Source organism: Zootermopsis nevadensis, unplaced genomic scaffold (genome assembly GCF_977971745.1).
Source record: "Zootermopsis nevadensis isolate Lab colony 2312 unplaced genomic scaffold, Znev_1.0 Znev_ptg000015l, whole genome shotgun sequence".
NCBI classification, from domain to species: Eukaryota; Metazoa; Arthropoda; class Insecta; order Blattodea; family Termopsidae; genus Zootermopsis; species Zootermopsis nevadensis.
This window is the reverse complement of record NW_028259147.1, coordinates 6,809,381-6,822,614: the sequence shown is the minus strand read 5'-3', so window position 1 is coordinate 6,822,614 and position 13,234 is coordinate 6,809,381. Positions and strand designations below refer to the sequence as shown.

Sequence of the window (13,234 nt, the reverse complement as noted above, 5' to 3'; positions counted from 1 at the left end):
GTTGAAATACTGTTCTGATTTTTTCCCCTTACGCAGCACTACCGTTGCTCAGACTCACGAGCCGCCACTGCCATAATGTGATAATTGTAATATAAACTCACAGAATATTGAACTAAGCTGTTCAACTGCAGATGTTATATAATCATCCGACTGTGTTATGATTGTTTAGTAGATAAGGACTCGGAAGGAAGCTGTCGACTGTTGACAATTGGTTTGAGTTCAGATCTTCACATTCTGTTTATGTAATATTTATGTTGTGGTGATTATCCTTTGCATTTTACGTTCTTAGGTCGTGCCACGAAGTAATATACATTCTTTTTTTCGCTGAGGGTTGTTTATTCCGCACGTTGAGTTCTTCAGATTGGATGATCACCTCTTGTCGGCGGTTCGCAACAGCTTATTACACAGTCACAACTATTCTCTGTATCTTGTATATGTGCCTTTCCACCAGAAAGTACAGGACGTGACAGTTAGCGTAAGACGTATCATATGCAAGCTCTTCGCATTCTGTGACCTTCACATCGGGCTGAGTTGAAGCTTCACGGTCCGGCCATTTAACTCCTAGAGGCTGTGTGATGGCAAAATAAAAAAAAACTGTTCCTTTCCGAGAAATAAACCCCGATCTCCAGCCCTTGGTTAGCTCTTTGCTTCCGTTTGAGGTATTTTAATTTGTTTTTTCAGGCAGGTGTCACCGTCTAACAATGACATGGTCGATGTGGGAATTTCATCAGCTGAGTGAAGCAGAGCAGAAATGGAGGTGATTCCATCGAGATCTGGGGGCAGCGGGTCCATGCCTTTTCAGCGGCACAACGTGAAGGAATGGTCGCGCGTGGACAGCGTCACTGGTATGCTGGAGCACGCTAGGGTGGAGACAGGACACTGGGCATCCAACACTTCCACCAGTAGCCAGCAGTACGGCAAGGTGCGTAAAGCAAACGCATTTATACGTGAACGTGTCTATCCACGTGTTTCAAATCAGTCACTGGGCGGATTTCCATGAAACTTGACATGAACGGTATGTCATTGGAGGCCACGTCGACCTCATTTCCTACAGTCTGTAACAAATTAAATCAAACAAAACAATTCAGGTATTTATAACAAAATAAGCGTCTAGAAACGGGAACTTGGGAGACCAAAAAAAAAAAGAGCGAGGAGGGATTCGAACGGAGTTGACACATCAGCTATAGTTTATTGAATTAATTGAAATAAATATACCTCATAAAAGCACAAACTCCTCACCACCTCTGATTAACTACAAGCCCTTCAAGGACGGCCCTACATTGTGAACTTGGTTTATATCGTGTGTAAGTTTACCGCTTGAATTCAGAATTATCGAGATACGTTATTAGGACTTACGAATCTGAAAAATGAGATGTTTCGGAAGTCAAAGTTAATTTCTGGAAGATATTCCTCTGACTATCTGAGAAACGAGGTCATTTTTCAAAATGAAAGAAAAAATAATAGAGGAAACCTATTACGTAAGTGGTGAGTTGAAACGCTCTGCTTACACGAGAACAATGGCAGTGTGTACTGCCTAATCGCATGTGGCTCGTACTCTCTACAATCTATAGATTATCAGTTGGCAATTATTCCAACTCACGGACCTCACCGTACTCTTTTGAAATGACCTTCCGAGAGAAGAATTAAATATTGCTAATATCTATCTGATGACTGCTTCTAGTCATGGTGCTCGGGTACAGGGACAACTTTAAATGTACAAACACAGTTGTAAAGATAACTTTGAGTTCTCGTGCACATTTAATATAGAATTGGACCTGTCGTGGTTTATATTGATAAAATAAAGCTCCCAATCTAAATGAATACAAGTGAACGCAGGATAACGTGACAGACCAGTTTGCTGCTTGCTGCATACGTGATCTTAAAAGAAACTGCTTTTAATGATGAATTTAACCGTACGCATGCTGACTGGGAAGAAGACTGACACAGCTAACCGACGATCTTAAACAAGGAAAGAAGATGAAGTTCTAGGAATTAAAACGAGAAGCTGAGAATAGGGAAAACTGGAGAGCTCGTTTTGGGCAGAGCAATGGACCTGTCGTCAGACAGAACACTGAATAATAATAATAATAATAATAATGCTGACTAACAGGACCAACTCACAAAATGCAATTACGTAGGGACCATCGTAATAACAGAATACACCAGGATCAGAATTATAATTTTAAATAATTCTCGATACTAGGTGGTAATGCGTTTGAAGTATCAAAGGTAGCCGTAGCATCCATTTAACCCATTTGTCCCTCGCCTTGTCTTCAATAATATTTCATAATTCAGTCCGTACCGCAAAGAAAACACGATACTTCACCATTACAAAGATTTACTAGTTAATTCTGTTGAAGGAAGTAAACCCTGTTTACGATGAGAATAATACAAAACTATTAAATACAAGATATAGATATTGATTATTAAAACAGGTGGTACATATAGTTGCCACTGTGCTTTAAAGAATTAGTATCGGTAAAGGGATAACGTGTGGGAGACAGACCATTTCAGTGATAACACATACTCTCTGTCTGAAACACGAAGGTGGCTACCCAATTCCTCACGTAGCCAACCATACGGAAGTAAATTCCTTTATGTTTAATGAGATCTTCCATATGACGTTCCTAGTTACTAGTATGTCTATGTTTAACAAATTCATACCAACCCCCGAACTACAGACATTTATATTTGCAAATAATATCGTTATAAACTACTTTTTAGTTAAGACCCTTCTATATATAAGTTAATCGCGATTAAAGAAAAGCAACGTGTGTAGATGGACTTCTCCAGCCTCCGAGTTCAGTGTGACTCGAGCTTCGAGCAAGTAAAATATCTCAAAATGGTGATGTAAGTGCTTATATGCAAACGTAAGCCAGTGGATGTTTAGATTTATGTAATTGTCGATCACGGTTTCTATTTTTCAACTGCAACATGTTGATTTTAACTTCACACTTAAGGCCAAGCCACCAAGGTTGAGCGGATGTAGCTGCTGGACTGTTCAGTGATGATGATGGCCTCTTAGACCGAAACGCGTCTGGTTTTAATCTTTTTCATCTGTTTTAATAATAACCAGTTCGTGTTAAAGCTCTGTTTATGTAGATACCTCACGGAATGACATGATACTACCCAATTCTATGGTGTTTTCAGGAAGTGAAGTCTTTCATCTGTCCGCACCGCTTTTTCGCTTTAAATCGTGCGCGTGCTGGGTTGTACTACGTGGGAATATGCCCACCGCCTTCTTGGTCGTTGTATTTTTTGTAGAATTTAAGACCGTGATTCATGACAGACGGTGAGGTCGCAATTTGATTGTTTCGTACAAGGTCTGCATAGAAGACGATTCGTTTATTGCACTGCTGTTTCTAACAGTTCTGATATTAATGATTGTACCGAGCGTCAAGCCCCAGTGGGCAACAGTTAATTTGTGTTTTGTTTTGAGGTTTTTTGACTACAATTTTACATGCATTTCTCATCGCACTTGTGTGTTACTCTTCCCACCCATCTTATCTTCTTTGATTTAATAATCCTAACAATAGTAGACCAGGTAGGATATGTTAATCAGGAAGCTCCACATTGTGTAAAATTGTCCTTCTTCTTCTTACTTCTTTTTGCATCCAAATATTCTCAACACAGTAATAATTAATTAACTCTCTTGACATTAGAGTAGTTAGGTTCAACACCACAGCCAACCATTTGGCATGATCATTAGCCAATTCCGTCAGTATCTTACCTTCACAATATATTTCTCTAAGATCATCTTAATGAAGATGGCTGTCTTCTGTTTTCTTGCACCGAAAATTCTGGTAGAAGTTTACCGACGTTTCAGTGGTACTTACTACATCCATAATCAGAGCAGTGATCCCTGATGATGGAGGAAGCAAGGACCTCTAAACCGATGGTAAAATTCTGCCATGCTACACGGCGCTACAACGATAAAGCAGCCATCTTCGTACTTACCGCCGTGAGAACCTGATGTCTCATTCATATTAATATTATAATTCTATCTCTTTCTAAGTCTTTGAGTGATCGTATTCCCACCTTCTCTGTCTCATTGTCATGTATAAATCATTAACAATAATATGAAGTATTGGCGTTAATATGTAAGAAGATGAGACTTAAATATTCAGTATAAATATGGCGAAAGATGAGCGCGAAGTGTAATATTACCAACGTTATATCGTATCACTTACAATTGAAAGTGACGCGATTTTCTACTAATTAGATCAAGAACTCTGGAAATCTCCAATGATAATTACTCGACCAAACCACTTAAGAAGACTCCGAGAGGAGTCCAGGGCAGTAGAGAAGGTGAAAGTTGTGTCTGATCCCCCACTCTCTGGTTGAAGAAGGAATAGAATTCATTTTATACGAGTAAATTGGCTTCAGTTGTGTTCCACAGATGTCTGCGTTGCATCTCTAAACTTCTGTCGCTGTCTTCCACGTACTAGGAGCAGGAAAACGTACGTTCATGTTAAATGTAATTTACATAAGCACAATATTGTAACGCTTAAAGTAGGCCTACCATGTTTATTTTAATATAGACACACTTATTCGATCCGAATATCTCCTACAAGATCGATTGGCCATTATATTCGCAATTTAAATACTGTGATGTTTTTTATTCTACGAGCTATTATCGAAAACTTTAGCGTTTGTACGATAATGTGCAAGTCATTCTTTTGGAGGTATTTGGTGAAAAAATTGCATATTAGACTGTGGCAAATACTGCTTAGAATTGTTTGATTTATATTACTAGACATATTCTTGGTAGATCTAGAAAGTATTCCAAAGACTTCTGATATTTGCGCAATGCCTTATTAACGAATAATCTTTTTGAATAAATAGCCTTTTTTGACAAGAGATTTTCCTAGGATTATGTGATTGTTATTCACGAAATTTACTGCATTTGAGGAATCCGAAATCTCAGTGTGAGCAAGTTCAATCCAGTTTACATCTTCCCATCGTATTTCCCTATCTTCAACGTCTTCAAGCTGCCACCAGCCCTGTAGTTTTCGCAGCAATTGTACGAGTTTCACGTATTTAAATTTCCTTTTGTACCCCATGCGACCTACATGTCTCATTCATATCAACCTTCTTGATATTATCACAATTAGCATGTAAAGTAAGGATCGCAAACGGTGAATTTAAATAACATAATACAGACGCTGAGTATTCTGTTAAGTAACTTCTTATTCGGATTTAATAGACCGTCTGTCCATATATTACGTTAATTGTGTGTGTGTGCGCTCCAAGTGGAAAGCGGTGCTATTGCAGGAAGTGATACTGCTGAAATTCGTAGCATAACTAATAACTGGGTGGTTAAGAAATATTGGCGTAATTGAAGGCAAGGTCGTTATTATGCGTGCTATAGGCGCATTCGTGAAGCAAAACACGTTATATGGAAGAACCATGTTAAAATTACAAACAGGACGACGAAACTGGTAGTTACAATTTGTTTAGTGCAAATTACGTAGAAAACGTTAATATTTCAATATTTATTGTAAATATTTATTCAATACGGGAAGAGAGAAGAACAGAACAAATAATGGCTTTGATAATAGTACAAATTGATTTATTTTAGGTGTATTATTTTGATATGTTATCATTTGTAGCTGTTAATAAATGTTGCCTTTCTGCAGATACTGCCATGTGCGTTTCAACATATCTTGGATGACTGTAGCTGAAGTGTCATACATTTTCCTTGTTTTAGTAGAACACTTTGTCGTTTGCATACCTGGGGCTCTCCCCTTAAGTCACTCACATAAATCAAATGTGCCGAAATCAAGAGAATGGGAATGCCAAGAAATGTGTCCTCTACCCCCATCGACTTTAAAAGTGGCATTCGGAAATTGTGCAACGTTATCAAAAATTTCGTCATTTTGCTGATAGTTGTGCCAGTACGTCCTCTAAGCTGCGCTGGCAAACTCTGTATTTTGAATATCTAATCGGCCTTGTTCCCTTTAACCACAGATTTAAATACAAATGTCAAAATGCCAGAAATTATTTCCTCTTGTATTTAGTTATTTAATGAAAAATATTTCAGGTAAAATCTATAGATCGAAATGAGAACCACAACCCTATGTTATGTACCACAGCAGTGTCTTCTACCATGGACCGTTTTTATAATGTCTATACATTTTTAAAAAAATCTGTGTAAATTTACGCCAGAGAGATATGGACCAAAATTAAACTTTCCGGAGAGACAGATAATACATATTATGTCATTAATTCTGTAGTATTAGCGATGAAACATCCGGACATGACGTAATCTATATGCGTTTACTTTGTACGCATTGTGCAAAGAACAAATAACTGGGAAATTTTAAACTAGCTGAGCACTGCTCAACAACAAAGACCCTGTGCTGAAAGCGAGAGAGAGTATTTGTATGAATGTTTCGTATTTTCTGCTCTCCTCGGTCTGTTTCTTACAACAAACCACCAAGAAATTAACGAGTTTGTAGCTGGAACTGAGCACAGCAAAGAAACTGGAATTGTCAGTCTGTAACACCTGCTTTAGCTATCGGCTTAATCTGTTTTCTTCCGCTTTTATTCGCGTTTCGCAACGGTGCTTCGTGGTCTGTCCGTACGTATGTACGTGTAGTAACTTCACCAGAAGAAAGACTTGTTATTGAATTTGGTATTAAGATGGCTGTCTCCTGGATTGTGGCGTTGACCAACGTTTCAGAAGTACTTGCTGCCTCCATTATGAGGGCGATGATGGAGGCAACAGGATGAGGGTTTTCTAAAAGGCGTAGAATGTCTTGACTTTCTAACGAGAATCACTTCTCGAGATGGCTTTGGTCCAGTTAATGAGTTAGTTAACATAATTGTTTCTTTGAAGATTTCTGTCTTCTGGGTTATTGCGCTGTGTAGTCTGGTTGATGTTTACCAACGTTTCAGAGGTCATACTGCCTCCGTCATCAGAGTATGAAGATTTCTGTCTTCTGGGTTGTTGCGCTGTGTAGTCTGGTCGATGTCTACCAACGTTTCAGAGGTCATACTGCTTCCATCATCAGGGCGATGAATATGAAGATTTCTGTCTTCTGGGTTGTTGCGCTGTGTAGTCTGGTCGATGTTAACCAACGTTTCAGAGGTCATACTGCTTCCATCATCAGGGCGATGAGTATGAAGATTTCTGTCTTCTGGGTTGTTGCGCTGTGTAGTCTGGTCGATGTTTACCAACGTTTCAGAGGTCATACTGCCTCCATCATCAGGGCGATGAGTATGAAGATTTCTGTCTTCTGGGTTGTTGCGCTGTGTAGTCTGGTCGATGTTAACCAACGTTTCAGAGGTCATACTGCCTCCATCATCAGGGCGATTAGTATGAAGATTTCTGTCTTCTGGGTTGTTGCGCTGTGTAGTCTGGTCGATGTTAACCAACGTTTCAGAGGTCATACTGCTTCCATCATCAGGGCGATGAGTATGAAGATTTCTGTCTTCTGGGTTGTTGCGCTGTGTAGTCTGGTCGATGTTTACCAACGTTTCAGAGGTCATACTGCCTCCATCATCAGGGCGATGAGTATGAAGATTTCTGTCTTCTGGGTTGTTGCGCTGTGTAGTCTGGTCGATGTTAACCAACGTTTCAGAGGTCATACTGCCTCCATCATCAGGGCGATTAGTATGAAGATTTCTGTCTTCTGGGTTGTTGCGCTGTGTAGTCTGGTCGATGTTAACCAACGTTTCAGAGGTCATACTGCTTCCATCATCAGGGCGATGAGTATGAAGATTTCTGTCTTCTGGGTTGTTGCGCTGTGTAGTCTGGTCGATGTTTACCAACGTTTCAGAGGTCATACTGCCTCCATCATCAGGGCGATGAGTATGAAGATTTCTGTCTTCTGGGTTGTTGCGCTGTGTAGTCTGGTCGATGTTAACCAACGTTTCAGAGGTCATACTGCCTCCATCATCAGGGCGATGAGTATGAAGATTTCTGTCTTCTGGGTTGTTGCGCTGTGTAGTCTGGTCGATGTTAACCAACGTTTCAGAGGTCATACTGCTTCCATCATCAGGGCGATGAGTATGAATATTTCTGTCTTCTGGGTTGTTGCGCTGTGTAGTCTGGTCGATGTTAACCAACGTTTCAGAGGTCATACTGCCTCCGTCATCAGGGCGATGAGTATGAAGATTTATGTCTTCTGGGTTGTTTCGCTGTGTAGTCTGGTCGATGTTAACCAACGTTTCAGAGTCATACTGCCTCCGTCATCAGGGCGATGAGTATGAAGATTTATGTCTTCTGGGTTGTTTCGCTGTGTAGTCTGGTCGATGTTAACCAACGTTTCAGAGGTCATACTGCCTCCATCATCAGGGCGATGAGTATGAAGATTTCTGTCTTCTGGGTTGTTGCGCTGTGTAGTCTGGTCGATGTTAACCAACGTTTCAGAGGTCATACTGCTTCCATCATCAGGGCGATGAGTATGAATATTTCTGTCTTCTGGGTTGTTGCGCTGTGTAGTCTGGTCGATGTTAACCAACGTTTCAGAGGTCATACTGCCTCCGTCATCAGGGCGATGAGTATGAATATTTCTGTCTTCTGGGTTGTTGCGCTGTGTAGTCTGGTCGATGTTAACCAACGTTTCAGAGGTCATACTGCCTCCGTCATCAGGGCGATTCATCGCCGTGATGAAATCTTCAAATCTCACCGCTGTGAAAACCTCAAATCATACAATTGTTTCTTTCCCTGCGATAACCTACACAAGTAACTTTTATACTTTTTCGGGTATTTGATCATTTAAAACGACACTCTTCTTTATTACGTAGTCTGTTACGTCGTTAAAATAAGAATGACCTAATATTCACAGCGCCAGACGCGACCCGACGACTTCGACTCCGCTCGGGTAGAACTTCTTCCAGCCATTTCCCACAGTCTACGAACAATACAAAATGCAGTGCAGAATGATATCTCTAAGATTACTCGTTCTTGCAAGAAGCCGTTCTATTATTTAGACCAGTCAGAACGTCCTTGGCATTTGAACTTAAGGAGAACTTTGATGGTCAATGTCTGGGACAGTGAACTGTAACCCAGGATTGTCCTGGATAATATTATGGACTTACGAAACGTCATGTTTTCTCACCTCCTTTTCACTTAAAACAGCGACACGATCAAAATTCTATTCGAGATTTCTAAATTAAACAAACTGATCAGTTATGTGTGAACAGCTGGATGAAGGACATCTGTAGATGCGTCTTTGGCCCGTACTTTAATCGCTGCGTGTATTCTACTTTACAGGGTTTTCTGTCCATAAAATAAGCAGATGTGATCATTTGCTGTTTTAGGATTTTGGACCTTGAGGGATGGTATTTATGACTATGTGTGTTTAATACTTTAGATTTCACCGTCATTATTGACGGGAAATTTACTAATACAGTAATTGATGGCTTGGAAGGGTAGCCTGTGTGAGAAAATGATTTGCATGCTTCATATCCACTCATATATCAACGGGGGGTGGAGGTGGGGGGGATGGACAGTGAGTCCTTTTGTGGCTGAAGTTTTGCAGGGACAGAGTTGCGTCCCATCGTAGCAATAAAAATTGTTTATGCTTCAAGATGTTCCGCTTATAGAAGACGTAGGTAGTTGAATTTTGACCTGGAGTTTATATTATAGTGTATCAAGAAATATTCTAGTCTGTTTCGTATTATGGAGGTGTTTTCCCCTACATATGGTCTCTTGTTCCATCCCATGAAATTGCTGCGCAAAAACTACACCGATTAACATCAATGCTTAACTAGAAACGACTGAAAATTGCCAGATTTGCACCATCCAATAAAATATGCAAATGTCAAATAGGATTGTGGAAGGGCGTTTCTGCCTTTCTGCATTTCACTTAATCACGAAAGGCATTTTGGAAAGTTTGCAGGTTGCTTTTGTTTTGGGATAGAACGGCGATGAGTCGTCCATTTTCCAACTCTTACTTATCTTTCAGCCACGTAGCTAAATTCGACACGACTTTAATTAAGGCAGACATAGCTCACTGTGGACTCCTGCCTGCCAGTTCGTGCTCAAACCTCGTTTTATTAGCTCTCTTGATTGTAAACCAGGTCTGTCGCTGTCAGGAGTATCCAACCTTGCATCTTTTACTTGCATCTTCGTAGTATTTTATCCCCGTTAGTAGATGGTTTACAATTTGTAACATATATATTAAGACATTATGTGGCTCACGCGAATAAACTTAGTAGATTTACACAATAAACAATGTACGTTGAAGTAGGATGTTGTAGACGTGTTGCGTGTACCTTAAATGTTTTAAATATGCAGTTTAAATAGTATTCTGGGTTCAAACGACAAACTTGTAGCCTACTAGCACAGATATCTTAAATAGTATCCTGTCTGAGCTTCAAATAGTAGCCGGGTACTAGCACAGAATTTTAAATAAAATATTGTGTACCAACACACACTTTGTAAATAGTGGCTATTTGAAATCATTTTGAGTGAAAAATGTTTAGGGAAGATGCCTTGAGAGAAAAATGGGTTAAGATGGGATCATAATATTAAAATTGATCAGAAATCGGGTGTAAAGTTGTGGACTGCATTTAACTGTTTCGAGAACTGTGAAGAATCTTCGTGTTCTATAGACGATGAATGTCTCTGAGATGCTGAAGGAGACGCCGTTCAGTGTGTTAGACCATCGCACAAGATAACACAGAAAGGTGTGGCGAAAACTAACATTCCTCAGGTCGAAATTTAACACATTTTTTTTTTTACTATTTGTTATTTACAGTCATTCTGACGTTACATAATCTACGCAGCTGAGAAAACGTTATTAGCTAATTCAGCGTAATTTAAAAAGTGTTTTACCACTGTGCGAGTTAGTTCGATCCAGTGCTGGACATCCCTGATTTTGTTAAGTGTGGTTGAAGTATGTTGGTCATTGCACCGTAATTCACTGTCAGGTCGCCTGGTGGCAGCAGTGCTGTACCTCTCGAGATTCGATTTGAGACTGTCCATACAGACTGACCGGGCAGAACGCAGAATGAAGTTGATCTCGTTTTATATCTCCCACCACATCAAATTTCATATACGTGCCTGAATTCGATTAGTTATTGGCAGTAACAATAAAATGTGAGCGAAAGTCAGAGGTGCAACTTTCTTATCCGTTGTATTTGCAAGGTAAAATGGACGCTTCTGTATGCGACACAATTATTTTAGATTCGTGGCATGTCCTACGGATATTATTAAAAGTTTGCCATCTATGAACATGAGGAGTTTAAACAAATAGCATAATGAACGCTTTCGAGAAGTATGTCAAGTTAATAATTTAGATCAAACTAATTCGTTTTATCTTGATGAATATACGCGTCTTACAAAAAAACGTGTTCTTTTCAGAATGCTAGACGATGGACAAATTTCAAAAACCCATAGATACTGGCTTAGACTTTATTTCTTAGTTTGCTTAATTACACTTTCTTGTCAGCGCATATTACATAGCATGAGTTCAGAAGATTCTAGAAGAAAGGGAACCATTTTAAGATAATATTGTGGCATGTAACAAGGGGCTTGGGGATCCAACGATGTATCGCAGAGAAGCTTACATCACGGCGGAGAATTCAACCCAAGTCCTTCCCATTGCAAACAAGATAACTTCTCAACCACGGCATTCGGTAGTTGGTTTAGTAGATAGATAAGTGGGTGGGTGGGTGGGTTGGTATTTAGTTAATTGATTGGTCATAACAGAGAATGGCTCTCTCACTAGAGGCTCCAGATTTGGTCACCCTCTGCGTCTACACATATTGGAGCGAGATGTTTAAAATTTGTTGGAGACCGGGTTATCCCAAAAGACTTCTGGCGGACAAGGACACTAGATTAAACCCTGCCAGATATTTTCCTATGGGCCTGCTCAAGGAAAAGTTCTACATGAACAGGCCTTATGCCATTAACGATCCTAAAACATTTACCAGGAGGTTACAGCCATCCTGCGGACATATTGTAATTTGTATTCGCCAATTTGGAACACAGCGTCCAGTTGTGTAGGAACACTTTCAGCAGTTTCAGAAGAACTAAGTTACGTACCTACAACATTCGACCACCATCGGTGCATAAATATTGGTTTTATGGCTGAACGCCTGAGGCTTCTAACGAGAGGATCGCCCTATACATTAACACATATTAGTTGTTGATTTCCTTTCTTCCTTTTATTTTAGAACCTCCGAATTCTGTTGAATGTGATGATTTAGCATGAAGAAGGCTGCGTGCTTCGTTCTGTTAATTTTCCAACAAATGTTACAGGATTTATAATGGTATTACACTCTCGAAATTGCTCATTGTACCCATAACGAGTTTGCCCACCTGCTTTCTGGGTAAACTATTTCAATTTGCGTATTGTTCTCCGAATCATCTGATGCGGTAAGTCCATCAAGCGCACTGGATTCAGGGAACAGCGCTCTGAACACAACAATTTGTCAGTCAGTTGATGGTGTCCAATCAGAACAAGCCCAGCCCTCCAGAACGCCTTTTGTTGGTTCTTGAACATTATAGTAAATGTGCATCTGTAGATTTAATAGGTGATAATCTTAATTATGGAGGCACCAAAGTTGGTCTACACTGGCGAATCTCCGAAGGGCGTCGAAACAAAGCCAGTACAGAATTCCAAGAAAATTCGTCTCTGGGCAGGATATAACTTGTTCTTGTGATGTGTTCACATAGGACACATCAGGCGTGTGGTAAATTGGAACAGATTGTGGCAGTTCTTTTTTGATGTGTCAAATGCGAGTTACAAAGAGCAAGGGAATATGTGTGCTTCCATATTATGTGAAATTAGTGTCTTGTCAAATGACAGCTGTTATAAAAATAAAGGAAACAGAGGAAAACTGATAAATAAACAGAGGAAGGGCGAAATGTGGAAATATTGGTAGAAGCTAAAGACTCGAACATTAAAGAAACAGGAAAGAATAGAAGGAAGGAAGAAAGAAGAAACAAGAAGAGGGATGAACAAGAGAGAAAGTGGTTGTGGGAGAAAGAGGGAAAAATTAATACTGTTAAATCAAAATCATTTCAGACGTAATTCCTAAATGAGAATTATTCTTGATGTGTAAAATTTCGCGGAATAAAATAATTCAAGTACCAGCAATTCAATGCGAGGATCTGCTTTTATTTCCTAGACTACAAGTGGCTTTAATTTAATCACCATATTAAAGGTAAAAAATACAATTCTTTTACAAGAAGAATGACGCCTCCACACGTCTGTTTTTCCCGTGAGAATGCAAACTGGGCGTGCAGGGAACTTGGGTGATTAAAACAACTTGA

The 13,234-nt window shown here is 39.7% G+C and overlaps 1 protein-coding gene across 5 annotated transcripts in view; it reads left to right on the top strand.

Annotated features, from left to right (window-relative positions):
• The window catches only part of LOC110831216 (uncharacterized), a 66,388-nt gene that overhangs the window by 21,692 nt on the left and 31,462 nt on the right, over positions 1 to 13,234 (top strand). For 4 of the 5 annotated variants that reach the window (XM_087349158.1, XM_087349159.1, XM_087349155.1 and 1 more), the window contains exon 2: positions 682 to 922. In XM_087349158.1, the coding sequence (XP_087205284.1) occupies positions 752 to 922 (171 nt within the window). In that variant the 5' untranslated portion in view covers positions 682 to 751. The remainder of the gene's footprint in view (positions 1 to 681; positions 923 to 13,234) is intronic. The other variant, XM_087349156.1, reaches the window with a different exon arrangement.